Consider the following 23,638-nt stretch of genomic DNA (forward strand, 5'->3'; position numbering starts at 1 on the left):
TCGTACACACGCGGCTCCGCTCCGTACACCTCGTACACACACGGCTCCGCTCCGTACACCTCGTACACACGCGGCTCCGCTCCCTACACCTCGTACACACGCGGCTCTGCTCCGTACACCTCGTACACACACGGCTCCGCTCCGGCTCCGCTCCGTACACCCACGGCTCCGCTCCGTACACGTCATACACACACGGCTCCGCATGCCTCGTACACATGGCTCCACTCCGTACATCTCATACACACGCGGCTCCGCTCCTTACACCTCGTACACACGCGGCTCCGCTCCGTACACCTTGTACACACACGGCTCCACTCTGTACACCTCGTACACACAGCTCCGCTCCGTACACCTCGTACACACACGGCTCCTCTCCATACACCTCGTACACACACGGCTCCGCTCCGTACACCTCGTACACACACAACTCCGATCTGTTCACCTTGTACACATATGCTCCGCTCCGTACACCTCGTACACACATGGCTCCGCTCCGTACACGTCGAACACACACGGCTCTGCTCCGTACAACTAGTACACACAGGGCTCTGCTCCGTACACCTGGTACACACGCGGCTCCGCTCCGTACACTTCGTAACACACGGCTCCGCTCCGTACATCTTGTAAACACATGGCTCCGCTCCGTAAACCTCGTACACACACGGCTCCGCTCCGTACCCCTCGTACACACGCGGCTCCGCTCCGTACACCTCGTACACACACAGCTCCGCTCCGTACACCTCGTACACACGGCTCCGCACCAAACACCTCGTGCACACACGGCTCCTCTCCGTACACCTCGTATACACTCGGCTCCGCTCCGTACACCTCGTATACACTCGGCTCCGCTCTGTACACCTCGTACACACGCGGCTCCGTTCCCTACACCTCGTACACACGCGGCTCCGCTCCGTACACCTCGTACACACACGGCTCCGCTCCGTACACCTCGTACACACGCGGCTCCGCTCCCTACACCTCGTACACACGCGGCTCTGCTCCGTACACCTCGTACACACACGGCTCCGCTCCGGCTCCGCTCCGTACACCCACGGCTCCGCTCCGTACACTTCATACACACACGGCTCCGCATGCCTCGTACACATGGCTCCACTCCGTACATCTCATACACACGCGGCTCCGCTCCTTACACCTCGTACACACGCGGCTCCGCTCCGTACACCTTGTACACACACGGCTCCGCTCCGTACACCTCGTACACACACGGCTCCTCTCCGTACACCTCGTACACACGCGGCTCCGCTCCGTACACCTCGTACACACGCGGCTCCGCTCCGTACACCTCGTACACACGCGGCTCCGCTCCGTACACCTCGTACACACGGCTGCGCTCCGTACACCTCGTACACACGCGGCTCCGCTCCGTACACCTCGTACACACGCGGCTCCGCTCCGTGCACCTCATACACACACGGCTCCGCTCCGTACACCTCGTACACACACGGCTCCGCTCCGTACACCTCGGACACACACGGCTCCGCTCCGTACACCTCGTACACACAGGACTCCGCTCCGTACACCTCGTACACACACGGCTCCGCTCCGTACACCTCGTACACACACGGCTCCGCTCCGTACACCTCGGACACACACGGCTCAGCTCCGTACACCTCGTACACACGCGGCTCCGCTCCGTACACCTCGTACACACGCGGCTCCGCTCCGTGCACCTCATACACACGCGGCTCCGCTCCGTACACCTCGTACACACACGGCTCCGCTCCGTACACCTCGGACACACACGGCTCCGCTCCGTACACCTCGTACACACAGGACTCCGCTCCGTGCACCTCGTACACACACGGCTCCGCTCCGTACACCTCGTACACACACGGCTCCGCTCCGTACACCTCGGACACACACGGCTCAGCTCCGTACACCTCGCACACACACGGCTCCGCTCCGTACACCTCGTACACACGCGGCTCCGCTCCATACACCTCGGACACACACGGCTCCGCTCCGTACACCTCATACACACACGGCTCTGCTCCGCACACCTCGTACACACACGGCTCTGCTCCGCACACCTCGTACACCCACGGCTCCGCTCTGTACACCCACGGCTCCGCTCCGTACACCTCGTACACACACGGCTCCGCTCCGTACACCTCGTACACACACGGCTCCGCTCCGTACACCTCGTACACACGCGGCTTCTCTCCGTAAACCTCGTACACACGCGGCTTCTCTCCGTAAACCTCGTACACACCCAGCTCTGCTACATCCACACTGTAAACCCCTCCTGACCCCCACACATAAACTTCCCCTCATCCAGCACCATGACAACCAGCACAGCAGAGTCCTGCATACACTTAGGCCAGTGATCATGTGACCCCTGACTCCTCCCCTCCTGTGACCTCATCACAGGTCCTGTGCGCTCTTTCGCTGACCAGATGCACCAATCAGCGCTACGCCATTGGCAGCCAATCAAAGCATGGAGCTGCACAGCCAATGAGCGGCTGCAGCTCCCAGAGACTGACACTCCCACTACACAACTCACCTTCCAAGTGCAAACTCGCAGCTGGCAGAGGACTGAGGCCCCGCCCCTTCCGGTGACGTCATCTCCTCCCAGGCCCCTCCAGCCGGCAGCTCCTCTCTCCCCTGTGGCTTCTTCCTCATGTCCCGGTTGCAGCTCTGCAGGTGGAGGTCTGTACAGAGTCCTCCTCATCCTCTATGGGGTTATTTCTCCCTCCTCCTATATCGCCTCCATACTCCGCAGCGCTGTACACACAGTGTTATCACACTCACTATAGGCCTTATTCACACCTGGGACTCCTGGCTGTGTCTGTGCACTGGCTGCGTTTTCCTCCAGACAGTAATGTCCTCCCCTTTGTCCCGGCCACTGTCATAGTTCTCCCTTCTTCCCCCACATGATAATATTCCCCTATTACTGCCCTTACTGCTGTATGGGGCCCGATGATGAGCGGCACACGGGTCGCGGCCCCCCTCTTGTGCTTCTGCTCATCGGGTCCCATCGTGCACTTGTGGCGCCCCTGAGGCTCAGTCGCCACAGCGGTACTGCACCTTCTCCTAAGGTGTGCCCCACCATCCAGGTAAGGTGGGAACTCCCTGCCACACTCCAACACCTGCATCCCACACACAGGATAGTTCAGCAGAGGACCAGATTGCAGCTCAATGCTTGGTGGGTAGCAGAGCACCTTTCGTGGATCCTTGCTTCGTAACACGAGATTTGCTGGGAGGTGGGTGGAGTTAGTATAAAAGAAGGGGAAAGATAGGATTCGGGGTTGAGTTCAGTCAGTCAGTATGACCGGAGAGTGAGAGAGCAGGCTGACAGGAGGTCAGCCTGCCGGGAGGTCAGGCGGAGGAAAGACAGTCAGGAGAGGCTGAGGACTGATCTTAGTGGAGAGCTCCCGAGGAAAGGAATAGAAGAAGGAGTGCTGCAGCTGCCTCAGTGACCTGAGCCAGCTGGCACGGGAAAGGAAAGAGAAGGAGAGACGTAGAACTGTAACCTGCATTTCCATAAGAGAGAGAAAGACAAGTACGGAACGTAGAGGAGAGAGAACAGAGAGGAGGAGTGGGTTGGATAGGAACCCTGCCTATAGGTTCTCAGCGCAAGGCCTGGGCCCGGTCCCTGAGGTTGTATGGACACTTATGGTTCTGCAGCAGACACCGGTGGAGTAGTTGGCTGTAAATGCACTACTCCCAACCAAGACTTGGGACACAACAGCAAACGAATAGAGAGCCGGGATTCAGGAGAAGGGAGTCCCCGAAGCAGGCTACAGCTGTCTGTCATACAAGTAGAGTTGTTGGGAACATCTGACAGGAGGAACTTCAGGGAACCACGGTACTGGAGTTCTTCACACTAAAAGGCGCAATAGAGGAGTCATTCAGGAAAGGCACATGTTGGCGGGGTGCTGGCAGGGAGAGTCCTATCGCCTGGAGGTTGGCTGGGCCTCTGCCCCGGAGAATACAGTACTGAAGCGGGCACCTGTGTGCACTATGAACTGTGAGTAAAGCTTTGAAACTGCAAGCCCTGGTGTCCTCCATTCCCGCATCAGCACCGCTACATCTGGGTATCCGCGTCTACACCATCATGGGCCTCTCCTCATCCATTGCACCTACACTGCCCTGGGACTACAGCTACACCATCTTTGCTGCATCACACCATCAGTCCCAGTGGATCTGCAAGCAGTGTTGGCTTACCATCTTACTTGCCAAACACCACGGGTGGCGTCACAAACTACTATTACATTAAACCACAAAAACAACCACCATTGATATTGGGCACCCAGGGCCACGGACCGGGTTGCCGCTGCTGTGACACCTCATCCCCCTGACACCGGCCCGGTACCGAGTACCCCACAGCCCTGGGTGAAGCCTGGGTGGGCGACCCACACTAATGCACTGCGAGTCTGTGGTGCACACGTCGGGCCCGGGAGCTTTCTCGGTGCTGTGTACGGTCGTCTTACCTTAACAGCTGCACAGCTCTGACTCTCTCCGCCCTCCCGGAAGAAAAATAGGTGAAACGCGCGTCGGGGTGGGCCACAGCAGCTTGGTCACATTACAGGTATTGCAGAGTTGATATGCACATTTATCATGGCCGCCAGGGTTATCTATATGGCTTAGTTCGTGGTTTGGGAATGTGTGTATATGCATTTAGGCACTTTATGCTATTGTTCCCTCCCAATGTAACTTTGTCTCTCTAGTATTTTACTGTATGATTGTTTTTCTGATTGCTGGCCGTATTATACCGCACTGCAGTTATTATCATGTGTGCCACGTAGCTTTTACTTGACCTGTTGAAGTTCTGTGCCCAATCTTGCTGCTTGTTTTCTCTAATCTGACTTGAGGCACCCATTGTTATTTTGGCTTTGAGTAATTTAGTTCCATTACGGAGTGAGGCCCATGTTGTGTAGGTTGTAAGGAGTAATGTGTATGCAAATGATGGACGGGGTGCTGCAAATGATGGAGGGGGGCTGCCAATTATGGAGAGGGTGCATCAAATGACAAAGGGGGCTGCAAATGATGGATGAGGCGGCATTTGTCAATGATGGAGTGGGGGCTGCAGATGATGGAGGGGCTGCAATTTGCAAATGATGATGGAGGGATGCTGCAATTGATGATGTGAGAGGGATGGGGGACTGCACATGAGGAAGGGGACTGCACATGATGAAGTGGGGCGAGGGGGGACTGCACATGATGGAGTGGGGGGTATAATGGGGAACTGCAACTGATGAATTGAGGGAGAGGAGGACTGGGAATGATGAAGTGAGGGATGGGGGACATCAATTGAATTGAAGGTGGGGGATGGGGAGAGCAAATGAGGACCTGGGGGAGAGCAATCAATGATGAATGTTGAGGGTGGTGGGAGTAAATGATGTATTGAATGTGGGGGAGACCAGTTGATAATGAATGGAAGGTGGGAGAGACAGAAGACATGACAATGAATTAGGGCAGAAGAGGCATGTAAATATAATGAATCGGGGGAGCAGGAGGCACATAGTGGGGGGAATTGAGGATGCCGTGACTGGTAATGAATTGGGGGAAAGAGTACAGGGGCTAATTAATGTACGGTATAAATTTATTAGGTGGGGAAAATGGCTATTTATAGTTGGTGGGGGTTCAGTGGTGGATTATATATATAATTGCCTTAAATCGTCCGTCATCCACTTCCATCTGGATGTCCCCGAATCCCACAATCCACCGCGCCACACCGGAAGTACGCCGACCGCCATTTTGGAACACCCAAGTGATGCCGCTCGGATCCAGGATGCAGCTGCGATCACGAACGCCGCTGCGATCTTGACCGCTGCTTGGATCCAGGCCGCCGCTGCGATCCCGAACGCCACTGTGATCCCGACCGCTGCTGGGATCCCAGCTGCCTCTCGGATCCAGGCTGCTGCTGCGATCACTATCACTGCTGGGATCCAGGCCGCCGCTGGGATCCCGACTGCCGCTGGGAACCCAGCTGCCGCTCGGATCCAGGCTCCTGCTGCGATCCCGGCAACTGCTTGCATCCCGGCCGCTGCTTGGATCCCAGCTGCAGCTCGGATCCAGGCCACCGCTGTGATCACGAGGCTGTGAAAGGGGTGTAACGAGGGGGTGTAATGACGGGGGAGTAATGAGAGGGATGCCGCCACCGGACGCCCGCCAGGACATACCACCCGACTACACGCCGGATCCCGCCGCTGCCTGCCCACCCACCTCCGTGCAGTCACAGCCGGCAGGAAAGTCCGCAGCTTGAGGTCTGTGCTGGAGATTGGGTGTGGCCACCCTCTGGTGGTGCTGCACACCATCTCCAGCATAGGCCGCAAAACACCGTCTTTCCTGCCTGTTGTGACTGCATGGAAGTGGGTGGGCCGCCACCCCCAGTGTCACAAAGCTGCCCCCATCGTGATGTTACTGCTCTCCTGATGCAATAGCATCGGGCACACATCTAGTAATTTATATTTGGAATGGTGGATTGCATAATAACTATATCTTAGGTGCATGTCTGTATTCAGATGTGTAGTGTAGAAGAAAGGGGGAAAAAGTGGGGAAAGTGCTCTGGAAGCGGAGCTCTAGGTAATTGTGTTATTTTATGTAGAGACGAGTCCTGGCTGCAAGAAATAATGGCAGTCTGCGCTGCATGAAAAAGGAAAGCAAAGATGAAGGACTTCAGCTAGAGACGTCACTGTATTACCTGTACACTATATACATAGCTCCTGTGTATAATGTCACTGGTGATCACTGAGTTACCTGTACAATGACTTTATATACAGAGCTCCTGTGAATAATGGCATTAGTGTTGTGTTTTTTTTATTAATGATCAGTATTGTAGCATTCGGTCACTATGTGGTGGTAGTATGTGATCTGGTTATGATGTGGCTGTATTTCTCTCTGTATGTGGCATTATTTGATCACTATGTGATGGTAATATGTGATCTGGTCATGGTATTGAGGTATTTGTTCCTTGTGTGTGGTATTATTCGGTCACTAGGTGGTGGTAATATATGGTCTGATCATGGTGTGATGGTTTTTGACCCTTGTATGTGGTATTAATGGTCATTATAAAAAATATGTGACTCATTCCCTTAAAGAAAAATAAATAAAAATATACCTAAAAAGAGTATTGGATATTTTAAGAAATGTTTAATAGGTTAGAGTAGAGTAGGGCCCGGCCAAAAAAGTCTACTTTGTCGTGATGGTGGCTTAAAAATTATTTTGGCCAAAACAAAAGCTGCTGGCCATGTATGCTTTCTGGTGTCTGCTGGGAACTGTTAGGGTATGTGCACACGCTGCGGATTCTGCTGCGTTTACAGTACCATTCAAGTCAACCTATTTTCAAAAACGCTGTGTACATGCTGCGGATTTTTACGTGTGGATTTGCTGCGGGTTCAAATCTGCAGCATGTCAATTCTTTTTGTGGATCCGCAACGTTTTTACACCTGCTCCACTATAGGAAAATGCAGGTGTAAAAACGCAGGGGAAATCCGCACAAAATCTGCACTAAATCCACAGGTAAAACACAGGTCATTTGACCTGCGGATTTAGCCAAATCCACGTGGAAAAATCCGCAGAGTAATCCACAGCTTGTGCACATACCCTTAATATCAGATTGGTGAGAACATGGTGCAGAAGATGAATTTTTCCAAGAGCGGATGGTGGGACTGTGGAAGGTTCGAGGTGTGGAGGCAGAACTGGGGAGAGTTTCAAGGGGGCCTGAAAATTTTGCCACTATTGGGCCCCAAAATTCCTAGTGGAAGCCCTGCCTACAGGTGGCCATAATTTTTTCTATGTGCCCCTACATAGTATTAATGGCACGTGTGCCCCCATATATTAGTAATGTCACCTATGTGCCCCCATATATTAGTAAAGCCACCTATGTGCCCCCATATAATAGTAATGTCACCAATGTGCCCCCATATAATAGTAATGTCACCTATGTGCCCCCATATATTGGTAATATCACCTATGTGCCCCCATATAATAGTAATGCCACCTACAGTTGTGGCCAAAAGTATTGACACCCCTGCAATTCTGTTAGATAATACTCAGTTTCTTCCTGAAAATGATTGCAAGCACAAATTCTTTGGTATTATGATCTTCATTTAATTTGTCGTAAATGAAAGAACACAAAAAGAATTGTCCTAAAGCCAAATTGGACATAATTCCACACCAAACATAAAAAAGAGGGTGGACAAAAGTATTGGCACTGTTCGAAAAATCATGTGATGCTTCTCTAATTTGTGTAATTAACAGCACCTGTAACTTACCTGTGGCACCTAACAGGTGTTGGCAATAACTAAATCACACTTGCAGCCAGTTGACATGGATTAAAGTTGACTCAACCTCTGTCCTGTGTCCTTGTGTGTACCACATTGAGCATGGAGAAAAGAAAGAAGACCAAAGAACTCTCTGAGGACTTGAGAAACCAAATTGTGAGGAAGCATGAGCAATCTCAAGGCTACAAGTCCATCTCCAAAGACCTGAATGTTCCTGTGTCTACCGTGCGCAGTGTCATCAAGAAGTTTAAAGCCCATGGCACTGTGGCTAACCTCCCTAGATGTGGACGGAAAAGAAAAATTGACAAGAGATTTCAACGCAAGATTGTTCGGATGTTGGATAAAGAACCTTGACTAACATCCAAACAAGTTCAAGCTGCCCTGCAGTCCGAGGGTACAACAGTGTCAATCCGTACCATCCGTCGGCGTCTGAATGAAAAGGGACTGTATGGTAGGAGACCCAGGAAGACCCCACTTCTTACCCCGAGACATAAAAAAGCCTGGCTGGAGTTTGCCAAAACTTACCTGAAAAAGCCTAAAACGTTTTGGAAGAATGTTCTCTGGTCAGATGAGGCAAAAGTAGAGCTTTTTGGGCAAAGGCATCAACATAGAGTTTACAGGAGAAAAAAAGAGGCATTCAAAGAAAAGAACACGGTCCCTACAGTCAAACATGGCGGAGGTTACCTGATGTTTTGGGGTTGCTTTGCTGCCTCTGGCACTGGACTGCTTGACCGTGTGCATGGCATTATGAATTATGAAGACTACCAACAAATTTTGCAGCATAATGTAGGGCCCAGTGTGAAAGCTGGGTCTCCCTCAGAGGTCATGGGTCTTCCAGCAGTACAATGACCCAAAACACACTTCAAAAAGCACTAGAAAATGGTTTGAGAGAAAGCACTGGAGACTTCTAAGGTGGCCAGCAATGAGTCCAGACCTGAATCCCATAGAACACCTGTGGAGAGATCTAAAAATGGCAGTTTGGAGAAGGCACCCTTCAAATATCAGGGACCTGGAGCAGTTTGCCAAAGAAGAATGGTCTAAAATTCCAGCAGAGCATTGTAAGAAACTCATTGATGGTTACCGGAAGCGGTTGGTCGCAGTTATTTTGGCTAAAGGTTGTGCAACCAAGTATTATGCTGAGGGTGCCAATACTTTTGTCTGGCCCATTTTTGGAGTTTTGTGTGAAATGATCAATGTTTTGCTTTTTGCTTCATTCTCTTTTGTGTTTTTTCATTTAAGACAAATTAAATGAAGATAATAATACCAAAGAATTTGTGTTTGCAATCATTTTAAGATAAGATAAGATAATCCTTTAATCATCCCACCATGGGGAAATTCAGAGCATTATAGCAGCAAGGCAGGAACAAGTACAGATACAGATGCATAAAGGCATTACATTGACAGTAGATAGGTACATATACAAAAAAAAAGATATAACCGGACTATCACAACTTTGGATCTATCAGTTCACTGTTTGGGTCGTTCACCGTTTTGGACAGTGCTGGTTATACAGCCTAACTGCAGCAGGAAGGAAGGGCTTTCGATAGCGCTCCCTCTCACATTTAGGATGAAGTAGCCGGTCACTGACAGTACTGCACATCTTTGTCACGGTCTCATGCATGGGATGGGAATCATTCTGCACCATGTAGCTCACCTTGGCTAGTATCCTCCTGTCCCCTACTTCCTGAACTGGATCAAGGGGGCATCCCAGGACAGAGCTGGCCCTTCTAATCAGTTTGTCCAGCCTATTCCTGTCCCCGGTTGATATGCCACTACCCCAGCACGCCACACCAAAGAAGATGACTTATGCCACAACAAATTTGAAGAAGGATGCAAGGAGTGTCCCCCTAACTCCGAAGGCTCTCAGCCTTCTGAGCAGATAAAGCCTACTGTGGCCCTTCCTGTACACTGCATCCAAGTGATGGGCCCAGTTAAGCTTATTATTGAGGATCACACCAAAGTACTTATAGGTGTCATTTCCCTGAATGTTCACCACTACTGGTGGATTTTTTCCCTTGCGAAAGTCCACCACCAATTCCTTGGTCTTCCCGGAATTAATCCTAAGGTGATTCCTCTGACACCACTCCACAAAAGCTTGGTTAGTATCTCTGTACTCTCTTTCATCTCCTCCTGTGATGAGGCCTACTATTGCAGAGTCATCAGAATACTTCTGCAAGTAGCAGCTAGATGAGTTGCACTTAAAATCTGCAGTGTACAGTGTGAAGAGAAAAGGGGCAACAACTGTACCTTGAGGTGCCCCTGTATTACAGATCACCATGTCTGACACACTGTCCCGAACCTTTACAAACTGAGGTCGGTTCGTGAGGTAGTTAAGGATCCAGGTGGAGAGTTGGAGGTCCACGCCAATCAGGCCCAGCTTGTCTCTCAGTAGACCTGGCTGTATGGTATTAAAAGCACTAGAGAAATCGAAGAACATTATTCTCACAGTGTTCCCAGGTTTCTCCAGGTGAGAGAGAGTCCTATCTAGAAGGTGGATAATGGCATCATCCACACCAATGCCCAGCCTGTAGGCAAACTGGAGAGGGTCCATATCCGAGCTCACTAGAGGACAGAGATGTGTGAGAACCAATCTCTCTAGTACCTTCATCAGGTATGATGTCAATGCTACAGGTCTATAGTCATTAAGGTCTTTCGGATAAGGTTTCTTCGGAACTGGTATCACACACGATAATTTCCACAGTTGTGGTACTATACCTATTCTTAGGCTCATATTGAACAGATATGCAATGATCTCACTCAGCTGGTGCCCGCAGGTTTTGATTAGCCTTGCACTGATGCCATCAGGACCTGCAGCCTTCAAAACTTTGATCTTATCCAGTTCTTTTGCAACCTGGGTACTTGTGAAGAACAGACCCTGGCTCACTTGACAAGTTGCAGCAGGGGGTGAGGTTATTGTAGCAGAGAGGTGTGAATGGTATGCAGGGGCAGGAGCAGCCAGTGTGTGATTAAATCTGTTAAAGAATAGATTAAGTTCATTAAGCCCCTCTTTATCTACAACCATCCTGGAGACAGCCTGTCTATGCCCAGATATAGACTTTAGACCCTCCCAGACTTCATGAATCCTTCTCTGAGACAATTTCAGTTCAATCTTTCTCTTATAATTAGCCTTTCCCTGCCTGATTAGATTCTTCAGATCTTTCTGCACCTCTCTCAGCCTGCCCTTGTCACCTGATCTGAAGGCCAACTTCTTCTCTTTGAGAAGAGACTTTATTCCAGGGCTGATCCATGGTTTATTGTTAGAGAAGCACCTCACTACTTTTGTGGGTACCGTGTTGTCTACACAGAAATTAATGTAGTCCGTTATACAGTGTGTGAGACCATCCATGTCATCACCATAGGAATCTTGCAGCACATCCCAAGTAGTTGTTTCAAAGCAGTCTCTCAGAGCATCATCACTCTCCTCAGTCCATATCCTCACTGTGTGAGTGACAGCAGGTTCTCTCTGTTCAAGTGGCTTGTACACGGGTTGGAGGTGCACTAGGTTGTGATCCGATCTTCCAAGGGGTGGTAGGGCTGACGAGGCATATGCCCCTCTCACATTGGCAATGAACAAGTCCAATATTTTGTTGTCTCTAGTGAGGCAGGTAACATACTGTGTGCAACCGGGTAGTATGGATGCTGGAGACACATGATTGAAGTCTCCCGAAACCAGAAGGAGTGCTTGGGGGTGAAGGGACTGCATCATGCTCACTGTGGATTGTAGGACCTCAGTGGCGGCATCAGCTTTCGCAGAAGGGGGGACATATGCAGCTATCATGATTACATGCGATAGTTCCCTCGGTAAATAAAAAGGTCTCATGCCCACAGCTAATAGCTCAATGTCCTTACAGCATGTTTGCTCTTGGATCACGATATGCCTAGAGTCACACCATCTATCATTCACAAATATCGCCAGCCCTTCGCCTTTCCTCTTACCGCTCTCCCTTGTCCTGTCCGCGCGAATGAGTTTAAAGCCATCCATCGAAACAACAGTGTCCGGAGTACCTTCGGTGAGCCAGGTCTCTGTAAACAGCAACATACTGCACTCCCTTAATTCCCGATGATGTCTGGTCAGTGCCGACAGTTCGTCCATCCTATTCCCGAGTGACCTCACATTGCCCATAATGACGGATGGAAGAGCAGGTCTATAGGGGCTTCTTCTAGCTTTCCTGAGGGCTCCAGTTCTGCAACCTCTTCTCTTAGTCCTCCTTATTTCTGGTAGAATGTCCTCTGGTTATTCTGGTCATTTCAGGTAGAAACTGAGTATTATCTGACAGAATTGCAGGGGTGTCAATACTTTTGGCCAAAACTGTATGTGCCTCCATATATTAGTAATGTCACCTATGTGCCCCCATATAATAGCAATGTCACCTATCTGCTCCATGTATTAGTAATGTCACCTATGTGACCCCATATATTAGTAATAAATAACAAAAGATTGACCGTCACATCCAAACATAATTTAGGTCTGAACTGGTGCTTTCGTAGAGTCGCCAACTCATATACATTTAAACAAAATGCAGCACTCTGTAAGGCTAAAATAAGAAATCTGAAAATTGAATTGCATTACTGCACTAGAGATATGAAAAATTGAGAATGCTTAGCGCATAAATTGGCCAATTCGTGTGTACCTGGAAGTCACGATAAGCAGGGCTGTGGAGTCGGTAAGGCTACTTTCACACATCAGGTTTTCGGCGTCAGGCGCGATCCGGCGTCGTGCCGGAACGCCGTATCCGGCAAATGTTTCTTAAAACCGGATGTGACGGATCCGGTTTTCTGCCGGATCCGTCTTTTTCTGGACAGACAAAACCGGATCCGTCTCATCCGGTTCATCCGTTTTTCTATCTGTTTTTTCGACGGATTACGCCGGATCCGGTTTTTAAAATTGACCCTTGTGGCCTTCCGAACGGGATTGGCTACTGGAAAACTATATATAGCGTGTTCCTACAGCCCTTCTTTGACAGGTTGTAGAGGAGAAAGTGCAGGTTGGAGAGAAGAGCAAGTTACTGGCGAAGATGGATGTTGTCATTGGAAATATTTTGAAGAATTTGGCGGATTTTACAGCGGAGGCAAATCGTTTGAGGGTGATTGTTCTGGAGAAGGAGAGAGCGAGACAGCAGCGCATCAGGCATCGTAGACGACGTTTGTGGATCCACCCCATCACAGCCAAGAGAATGACGCGTGGGGTCTATTCTACACTATGCATGGACCTTCGACGAAACCCGGATACATTTTTTGGATATGTTAGGATGAAAATGGAGAATTTTGATTACTTGGTGGAGCGCATTGCACACCTCATAAGAAAAGCGGACACCTATTGCCGCTTCTCTGTTTCACCCGCAGAGCGTCTGATGGTGACTTTAAGGTAAGCCACATTTATTGGATATGATCGCATCAGAGCACACTTTCACTGCAATCTTGTTGGTGGTAGTTTGTATCTCCAAGTGTTATAGGTCAGTTTTGGTATGTAATGCTGTGATTTAAAACTAATTTATTGTTTTTTAATTCCCCACAGATTTCTTGCAACTGGAGAATCCCTTTCGTCACTGCATTTCCAGTACAGACTCGGGATTTCCACCATATCTGGAATTGTGAAGTACACATGCCGTGCACTGTGGGACTCCTTAGCTGAAGAGTTTTTACCAGAGCCCACAACAGAGAGGTGGATTGAAATTGCTGACAAGTTTCAACAGATATGTCAGTTTCCAAACTGCTTGGGCGCTGTGGACGGGAAACATATCCGCATTGTAAAGCCAGCTGGATCGGGATCGGAATATTTCAATTACAAGAAATATTTTTCAATTGTCCTCATGGCCATCGCTGACGCGGAATACAAATTTATTGCGGTTGATATTGGGGCCTATGGCCGCTCCAATGACTCTCAAGTTTTCAAACTGTCTGCCATGGGGCGTAAACTGTATGGAAACACCTTCCAGTTCCCACCACCTAGACCGCTGCCGCAAACATCTGGTCCACCTATGCCATTTGTCTGTGTAGGGGATGAAGCCTTCCAGCTGTCAGAACACCTTTTGAAACCGTACTCTAGCAGAGGATTGACAAGACCAAAACGCATTTTTAATTACCGCCTCACAAGAGCAAGAAGAATGGTTGAATGTACCTTTGGTATTCTGACAGCCAAATGGCGGGTCCTATTGACTGCGATCAACCTCAAGACAGAAACTGTGGACGAGGTGATCAAAGCGTGCGTGGTACTCCACAATTTTGTTATCTGCAAGGAACCCATTTCCATTGAGGACACCTCTGAAGAAACCACCTTGCAAGATTACCATGACATTACCACTAGAAGTTCTGTGACGGTTTCAGTAATGAGGGACAATTTTGCACTATACTTTATGTCACCTCAAGGCAGAGTACACTGGCAGGATGACAGAGTGTGAAAGATTTGTGCCCTAACCAAACTTGTGTACCTTCTGGACCAACAGTATATACCTTTGCCAACCAAAGTTGGCTATCTTGTCATGGTCTCTATTTTTAGCTTTAGGCCACAGGTGTGTACCTGGTTGTGTTTTATGCAAAGTATTTCACCTTTTAACAAAAGTTGTGTACATTGTTAGGAAATCACCAACAATAAACACAACTTTTTAGGTGAAATACTTTGCTTCAAACACAACCAGGAACACAACTGTGGCAAAAAGCTAAAATTTACCCACAGTTATATACCTAGTTTTGAATACCATTTCAACTTTTAAATACCCTGTATTTAACCTTTTTCGCCGCAGAAAGAAATGACAGACAACCAGTGTAAAATAATTTAACTTTTATTGAAAAATGTTTTTTTTAGTAAACTTTTTTAAAATTTTAATAAACTTGTTTAATAAAACTTTGAAACTATAAAACTGAAACCATAAAACTGGTCATTTTTATTTAAATACACACATTATAATTCTGTGTAGTGTGTGGTGGAAATACTGCTGTAGGGGCTGCGGGACACTTCGACACTGGGAGTGTGGAGAGAGGACTGGGATCGTGGTGGGGAAGGAACAGTTAGAGGTGAAGGTGTGGAAAAAACTACAGAATGGGTGGACATGTGGGAAGCAGAAGAGGTGGTGGGTGGTGGAGTGGAGGGTTGGGCAGGGACTGTAGGAGCAGATGATGTTGATGGCAAGTTGTATGGGGAAGGAGTTTGGTACGGGGCAGGTTGCTGGAAGTGGGGAGATGTCTGGTACGGGGCAGGTTGCTGGAAGGGGGAAGGAGTTTGGTACGGGGCAGGTTGCTGGAAGTGGGGAGATGTCTGGTACGGGGCAGGTTGCTGGAAGTGGGGAGATGTCTGGTACGGGGCAGGTTGCTGGAAGTGGGGAGATGTCTGGTACTGGGGAGGTTGCTGGTACTGGGGAGTTTGCAGGTACTGTGGAGGTTGCTGGTACTGGTGAGGTTGCTGGTGCTGGGGAGGTTGCTGGTGCTGGGGAGGTTGCTGGTGCTGGGGAGGTGGATGGTGCTGGGGAGGTGGATGGTGCTGGGGAGGTGGATGGTGCTGGGGAGGTGGATGGTATGTAATAGGAGGGGGAGGATGGAAAGTGGCTGGAGGTGGATGGTATGTAATAGGAGGGGGAGGATGGAAAGTGGCTGGAGGGTGTGTAGATGTAATAGGAGGGGGAGGATGGAAAGTGGCTGGAGGGGGTGTAGATGTAATAGGAGGGGGAGGATGGAAAGTGGCTGGAGGGGGTGCAGGTGGAGGAACTACTGTGGTGGGAGGAGGAGGAGGTTGGGAGGTAACTTGCTGGAGAGCAGCGTGGCATGAATGCATTACATGCATCTGCTGGGCAGGAGAGAGCGTTTCCATGCGCTCCACAACAGACCTGAAAAAGGTGTGGTTTGGCGAAGATCTTGCTTCTGAATGCATGGTTTGCAGAAGTGTCTTCACCTCCAGAATGCTGGAGTTGATCTGCTGATAGCCTGCGGATATTTGCTCTGACAAGACTTTTAGACAGTTCTGGAAAGATACATTCAGATGCAAGAACTCTGACCCCTCTGCCGCTGCCGCCCAGTACCCGCAGGTGTACTAGAGGTGGCAGGGGCAGAAGGGTGGGGTAAAGGGAAAGCGATCTCCTCACCAGCAGCTTCATGTAATGTAGGCGGCCACGATGCTCCTGTGCTGGTGGATGGGACAGATGGGTCGAATGTGTGGGAAGGCTGGGAAGGTGCAGATGTACCGGGGCGGTCGAAGTGTCCCTCGATGCCGGTCTCCTCAGGGATCGCCTCAGAAGGGTCCAATCGTGCAGGCTCCCGAGTGCTGCTCACCGTGCTGTGGAATAAAGAGAAAAAAAAACAATTAAAATACTGACATGGTATGGCCCTGGCTGAAAAAAAAATTTACATATAACATTTTTTTTCACATGTGGTGTGTAATATTTACTTTCTGGTGACCATTGTTTCCCGGAGGAACGACAGGGCTTCTGCGTACTTGTACTTGCTCCTGCGTCCTCCAGATCCACTCGGGGCCCGCATCTCTTTATTGAACTCCTTCTTGAAACGATCTCTCACAGACCGCCACCGATTCACAATTCTGTTCCCTGAAACGAGAAAGGAGTGGTTAGTATACAACATCAGTGTTTCCCAAACTCCAGTCCTCATGGTCCCCAGGGGTCATGTTTTCATGATTTCTATAGTAAATAGAAATCCTGAACACATGATCCGTGGGGACCACGAGGACTGGAGTTCGGGAAACACTGGTTTACATCAAGCAACCGGTACTGTATATACTTACTCTCTTTAATCTGGGCCCGAGCTTCGAGGTCCTCCCAGCGGCCAACAAGGAGCGAACAGATTTCCTCCCAGAGTCGTCGGGTAACGATCAGGTCAGCGTGGCGGCGGTCAGCCATATTCCAGAGCGGCTCCCTTTCTCTGACGAGATCGATGAGGCGGTCCACATCAATCCCTCCATCCTCACCGTCAGAGTCGGGAGCACGCTGTGAAGGCTGTTAAAGAAAAAGACAAAAATAACATAATTAGCCTCCACAAAAGAAATGAAATAAAAAGTGCAAAAAAAAAAGCAAAAATATTTATACTTACACGCTGGTGACCGCCGCGTTGCTGTCGCCGACGACCCTGGGAGGCACTGCGAGGACCTCTTGGCCAAGCACCAGATTGGGAAGACTAGAGAAGAAAACAAAAAATGTTATGTCTTTGGATGTAGGCATTTGTTTGCTGTGTGTGGTCTGCAGAACATTGTTTTCTATGTGTTGTGTGTAGTGTGATGTTGTGTTTCTGCGTTTGATGCAAAAAACTTACGAATTGTGAGCCCACTCCAGGTGTCTGTCCATCCCTTCCTTCTTCTGGGAGCTCCTCTTCATCTTGTGATTCCTGTTTTGAAATAAAAGGCAATAAATAGACATATATTACAGAGAAGATGGATTTTGGAAATAAAAACTTACCGTCAAACGCTGACGATGCGAGGGAGGGCTCCCAGAAGATGATGTGCTGTGGTGGCCACACTCCATGCCTGTGGGTGGTGTTCCAGCTGCTGCCATTGCTGCTGCTGCTGCATCTATTGGGCGGCTGTTGAATAAAGAGAAACAAAGGGCCAATGAATATCTTGATATTCAATAGCCCTAGTTTGGAGGAATGGGTTATTTGATAATTACCGTCTCTCATCTGCTGCTGGCCTCCCCTCCTCAGCATGTTCTATTTGCTGCTCCATTTGGGGTGGTGGTGGTGCGGATGGTGCTGCAGTGGTCTCCTGCCTTCTCCTGCGCCTGGTTGCTGTCTTGGGTGGCATGTTGGGTGTGGCTGTGGGTCCCACTGTCTTGCTTTTATATATGTCTTGTGGGCAGAGCTACTGAGCATGCTCAGACCAAAAAACCGGATCCGGCCGACGGATCCGGCTTTCGCCGGATCCGGCGCATTGCGGCGCTCATAGGCTTTCATTGTGTAGAAAAGCCGGACGCGCCGGATCCGGCGTGTCCGGCTTTTTCGACGGAGACAAAAAACGTTACAGTCACCGTTTTTTCCAGACGCCGGATCGCGACATATTGCCGGATCCGGCGAAAACCGGATGAAACGCATGGCCATCCGGCGCGATCCGGCGCAAATGCAAGTCAATGGGGGGGAAAACGGATCCGGCATTGCATTTCGCCGGATCCGGTTTCTGTCAAAAGCGCCGGATCGCGCCTGACGGCGAAAACCTGATGTGTGAAAGAGGCCTAAGTCAAACCTGCGACTCCTCAATATCCCTTACACCGACTCCGACTCCCACATATATTGCTTATATTTAAGTGAAAAATTTATTGTAGTACAATGTGAACATCAGACATTTAGTCATTTTTATGGTACAATAATCAAGATATTTAGATAGAACATAAAATCTATTTATTGGAATACAACTTTAGAACACAAAAAAACTGTAATAAATTGAAAATATGTAATACACTATAATATCGATTACATATATACAGTACAGACCAAAAGTTTGGACACACCTTTTCATTCAAAGGTTTTCTTTATTTTCATGACTATGAAAATTGTAGATTTAAGGGGCCTTTACACATAGCGATATCGCTAAAGCTTCACCGATTTTGTGATGCAGCAGCGATATCGCTATGTGTGATACTTACCTCCGACTGGCTCCCCCGATGTCTGTCGCTGATCGCGTGAGATCGTGCAGCTCCTTTTGTCGTCGGGCGCTTCCTGCTGGCGCCGACGAGCGATGCGTGGACGCAGGCGGGAGGACGTCAGGATCGCCACGTCTGAAAGGTAAGGAACGACTGCTGCTGCGTCGCTACATCACTGTGAGATCAGCCTGTGTGGCAGCTCACTAGCGACCATTTAGCGATGCACCAGCGATCCTGACCGGGTCGTATCGTTGTCGGGATCACTGGTGCATCGCTAAATGTAAAGGGGCCTTTACTCTGAAGGCATCAAATCTTGCCTTCATCAAGAGAATGTCAAGAGTGTGCAAAGCAGTAATCAAAGCAAAAGGTGGCTACTTTGAAGAACCTAGAATATGAGACATATTTTCAGTTGTTTCACACTTTTTTGTTAATTATATAATTCCACATGTGATAATTCATAGTTTTGATGCCTTTAGAGTGAATCTACAATTTTCATAGTCATGAAAATAAAGAAAACTCTTTGAATGAGAAGGTGTGTCCAAACTTTTGGTCTGTACTGTGTGTGTATGTATATATATATATATATATATATAACACTATGACTTATCTCAGCTAAGACAAAGCCTAGATCCTCAGGCTACATTCACACCATGGGCGTAGACAGGATCAAACCTAGGGGGGGGCAGAACCTCATACTGTTCCGCAGAACCTCATACTGCACACCTCAGCTGCTGCAGACCCTCAAACTGCACACCCCTACACTTGAAAATAAAGCCTGCACCTTAAGAAGATGTGGTGATGAATGCAGTCTATTTATTCCAACTATCAATTGATGTTGATGTGTTACTGAAGACGAGCAATGCCTGTCCTGGGCGTCCTTTTGGGCAGCTATGAGGTGTACCTGACTGGTGCTAAAAAAAAGGAGTGTTAGTCTGTGTGCTACCCGGCTTTGATTCTTTTTGGTAGAGATAAGATATGGATAGACAGATATGGATAAATGGATAGATAGAGCAGATTTCTAATCTGCTTTTGCTATTGAAAACATTATCTATGAGCTCAAAAACCTTTCAGGTGATGTGGCTTTTTAAAAAGCTGATCTGCTTTTGCAGTTGAAAAACGTATCCTCAAAAAACGCAGGAAAAACGCTGTGTGTGAATGTAGCCTTAGATCTGGAATAGAACAGCCATTTATAGGACATTTCATAACTTTCCCAAATTCCTATGAAAAAATATTCAGCACATTCTGCATTGACTTACTGTACCCAATTTATTATATATTTTAGGAGTCGGTCCATTTTATACCGACTCCAACTCCGACTCCACCAAAATGAGCACCGACTCCGACTCCACGACTCCAACTCCACAGCCCTGACGATAAGGTGATTCTCGTTGCAAGGACCTAATGCCAATCCTCCTTTAGCCTGACGTCTAAATCTCTATGGAGGTGTAGGATCCTGCTGCAATTAATACAGCTTGAATACATGTGGGAATTCCCTAACAAACAGGCATTCCTCACATATATACAGGCTGTCCAGCAGCCACAAATCATTCAGTTGCGGTCGACAGAAACTAAATCTCCGAGCATGCCAAAATACTCAGAGGACACTCGAGCAATGAGTATACTCGCTCATCACTAGTCACGTGTAATGAATATCTCCTGCAGTATTGCTAATGCCGATACCAGTGTCGGGAAATGAGACGAGAATTAGCGTTATGGAAGATGAGTCTATGAGGAACGTATTCAGCTGCCGACTCCGAGGGAGAAACTGCTTGTTGTCTGTGGCCTAAATATATAGGTTTTATTAGTAGATGTAAAGAAGGAAACTAAATACTGTAAAATAATAAATCTCCTCATATGTTTCCCTTATTAACTCCAGTAATTGTATTATTACACAGGATTTTTATGATGTTACATCGGCTCATTTTCTCATTCAGGTCTCTACAATATCAGATCCTCTCAGTGAAGATCTTCTACATAAGAGAATTTTCCTGATTTACCCTTGAAGGATGGATATGGACAGAGACAAGATGGCGGAGAGGATATTACACCTCACCCTAGAGATCCTCTTCCGGCTTACTGGAGAGGTGAGAGATTCTGATGACGTCACATTACATCATTCTTATCTATGGGAATAACAGATGGACAGAACTGGAGAGGTGAGGACTCTGGAAATGTCTGTAGTGAGATTTATTAATGTGTCTCTCCATAACCAGGATTACACAGTAGTGAAGAAGACCTCTAGTGAGCGCTGTCAGGACCCTGTGTCTGAGGAATGGGGAAGACACCTGAACCCAATCATGGGGCCTCCACCTCACCCCCTGATACATGAGGATATCAATGTCCAGAAGATCCTAGAACTCATCTACAAGATGATTGAGCTGCTGACTGGAGAGGTGACACTGCTGGGAATGCTGGGACATTATACAGTAACGGTATGAAGGGATCGGGTGGATGACGCTATCATTGTATGTGTCAGGTTCCTATAAGGTGTCAGGATGTCGCTGTCTATTTCTCCATGGAGGAGTGGGAGTATTTAGAAGGACACAAAGATCTGTACAAGGATGTCATGATGAAGGTCACACAGCCCCTCACATCACCAGGTAATAGACAGGACTAAATACACATGGCCTACAATTATCTGTATGTAAAGAATTAATTCAGTCCCTGTATGTGTTTCCTCCAGAGCTATCCAGTAAGAGGACAACACCAGATAGATGTCCCCGTCCTTTTCTTCCACAGGACTGTGAACAAGAAGATCCTAGTGTTCCTCAGGATCATCAGGTAGATGGAGAGAAGGTGTCATGAGATCTTCCCTATGATGTGTAGATGGCTGTGAAGGTCTTCTGCTCAGTCTTGTTTTATCCACCAGTATTATATGTTCTATACTGGTGTAATGAGAACGGTGGAGATGGCAGGATTAGAGCTGACCATAGATGTGACTTCTCCATCGGTCTGTGATTTTTACAATATTTGTTTCAGGGTGAAGATCTGACCCATATTAATACTACAGAGACATATGTGAGGGGTGATGAGTGGTATAAAGAGGAGATTCCTACATATGACTACCCAGGTGAGTAGTAACCTCTAAATGCAGAGAAGTCACAGATTCTTCTCAGTCACTGGCTGTGGCGGCTTTATCGATGGTGTAGTTTGGTCGTATTGCAATCGTGTGATCACCATTTGGCCTCAAGACCATAACATTCTCCTCCACCCAAAACTGTTCTAATGACTTTGGGCATTGAAAGCCCTTTTCTATAGAACTTACCACCTGAAGGACCACCTACCCTCTGGGATTAGATGATGCTGACCGTTACCTGCCCAGGTCTGTAAACTACAAAGTCAAATGAAAGCGTACGTAGAATGTGCTGACAAGTTAGAAAATCACTTCAAGAAACGTATTATGATGGGTCTGTAAGAGAAAATGTGGTAACGGGCTGGGAATGGGTTGTGGACCACTGCTTACCAGACGAGGCAAAGACGAGACGGAGACAGAATCCAGTTGTAACAGTTCCAGGTTTATTCGTCGTCCTCCTGACGACCACAGCCACGCACCGCAGCCTCTTTACAATTGTCCGTTTCCAGGTCCGGGTACCTCTCGCCTTTCCTTTAGTTGTGTTGACGTCCCTCGCGGATCTTTCACTGGGGCTGTCCTAGACCAATCTACCGCCAGCGCTTCACCTCCCCGAGGTCGTCGCCCAATCGGTACCCCCGGGGCCTTGTCTGTCCTGCGGTCCGTTGGGTCAGGGCCACCCCCTGACTGTCTACTTTCTGTCAGTCCCCTGGTCGAGCTCTCTCTGTTCTCCGTCTTCTGTCTTCCTCTGCTAAGCTCCTCCCGGGACTGAACTCTCTGGAACCCCAACTAGTCCTATTTATCCCCTCTCTCACCGGGAATTCCCCTCCTGGGTTCCCATCTCCCCGCCCCCCAAGATTATGCGTTTTCTTGAGCCATAAGCTGATGTTCAGTCCTCAACTACTCTCCCCTGCCATCTTGTGGTCAAATCTCGGTACTGCACTCTCTTTTCTATCTTTCCCTGCTGTTACCTTTCTGTCACTGCCAATCCGTCTACCGTGCACAAACCGTCCCCTCCTTCTACCAGTCTCGTCTGTCCATCAAGTCACCTTCCCCACACTTCCCCTCCCTTTGTCCATTGTCGTCCCGACAATCGTACTCCATACCTACATCGTTCTAAAGCTTATCCACAGTCTGTTGTCGGACCGGTCGTTGGGCCACAACCCGCTGCCCACGGGACCGAACTAAACCAGGAGCACCATGCCCCGAGCAGCCTACTGCTACTCGCCAGCGCACACGTCACGTGACAACTTCTTTCGGGTGGGCGAGGTCCACCCGGACTACTCTACGGCGTGAACCTCCCACTGCTCTCCCCTTCCACTACCTTCAGTTGTCCGGAACGCCATGACTGAGGCCTGTCGCTTACCAGGTCATCGACGCCCGCTCGTCCTTTTGGGGTGTCCGTGGTGTGGAGGACCTGACTGGCGGACCACTGTCTCGTTCAATGTTCTCCGTTTCTTCGTCCATTCACCTACAAGAGTCATGGTTGGCGTATTCGTCACTTCTACCTCGTACCCGGAACCTGTTACACACATTTTTTTTTTTAAACATATTATTCACTAAATCAACTCTTAACATACTATTATTTTTACTTTAATAACCATAGGAGTTACTCAAACGGAGTAAACCCTGTCCCTCTCTTTTTTTTTTTTTTTTTTCTTTTTTTCAAACACACTAACATTGTTTCTAACACAATATTTTCCGCATAACATCTTTAAAATAAAGACCCCCCCTCCCTTTAACATTAATAC

General features: G+C 48.6%; 1 protein-coding gene and 1 pseudogene across 1 annotated transcript in view; one reads left to right on the plus strand and one right to left on the minus strand.

Moving 5' to 3' along the window:
- The window catches only part of LOC141047308 (uncharacterized), a 442,763-nt pseudogene that overhangs the window by 310,848 nt on the left and 108,277 nt on the right, over positions 1 to 23,638 (minus strand).
- Positions 2,419 to 23,638, plus strand: part of LOC141047324 (uncharacterized) — a 28,062-nt gene continuing 6,842 nt past the window's right edge. Inside the window, exons 1-6 of the mRNA XM_073542384.1 lie at positions 2,419 to 2,670; positions 20,752 to 20,901; positions 21,031 to 21,210; positions 21,294 to 21,417; positions 21,501 to 21,598; positions 21,797 to 21,887. Of these exons, the coding sequence (XP_073398485.1) occupies positions 20,824 to 20,901; positions 21,031 to 21,210; positions 21,294 to 21,417; positions 21,501 to 21,598; positions 21,797 to 21,887 (571 nt within the window). The 5' untranslated portion in view covers positions 2,419 to 2,670; positions 20,752 to 20,823. The remainder of the gene's footprint in view (positions 2,671 to 20,751; positions 20,902 to 21,030; positions 21,211 to 21,293; positions 21,418 to 21,500; positions 21,599 to 21,796; positions 21,888 to 23,638) is intronic.

This window comes from Dendrobates tinctorius, unplaced genomic scaffold, assembly GCF_039654945.1.
Source record: "Dendrobates tinctorius isolate UK_male_01 unplaced genomic scaffold, ASM3965494v1 ptg000126l, whole genome shotgun sequence".
NCBI lineage: Eukaryota > Metazoa > Chordata > Amphibia > Anura > Dendrobatidae > Dendrobates > Dendrobates tinctorius.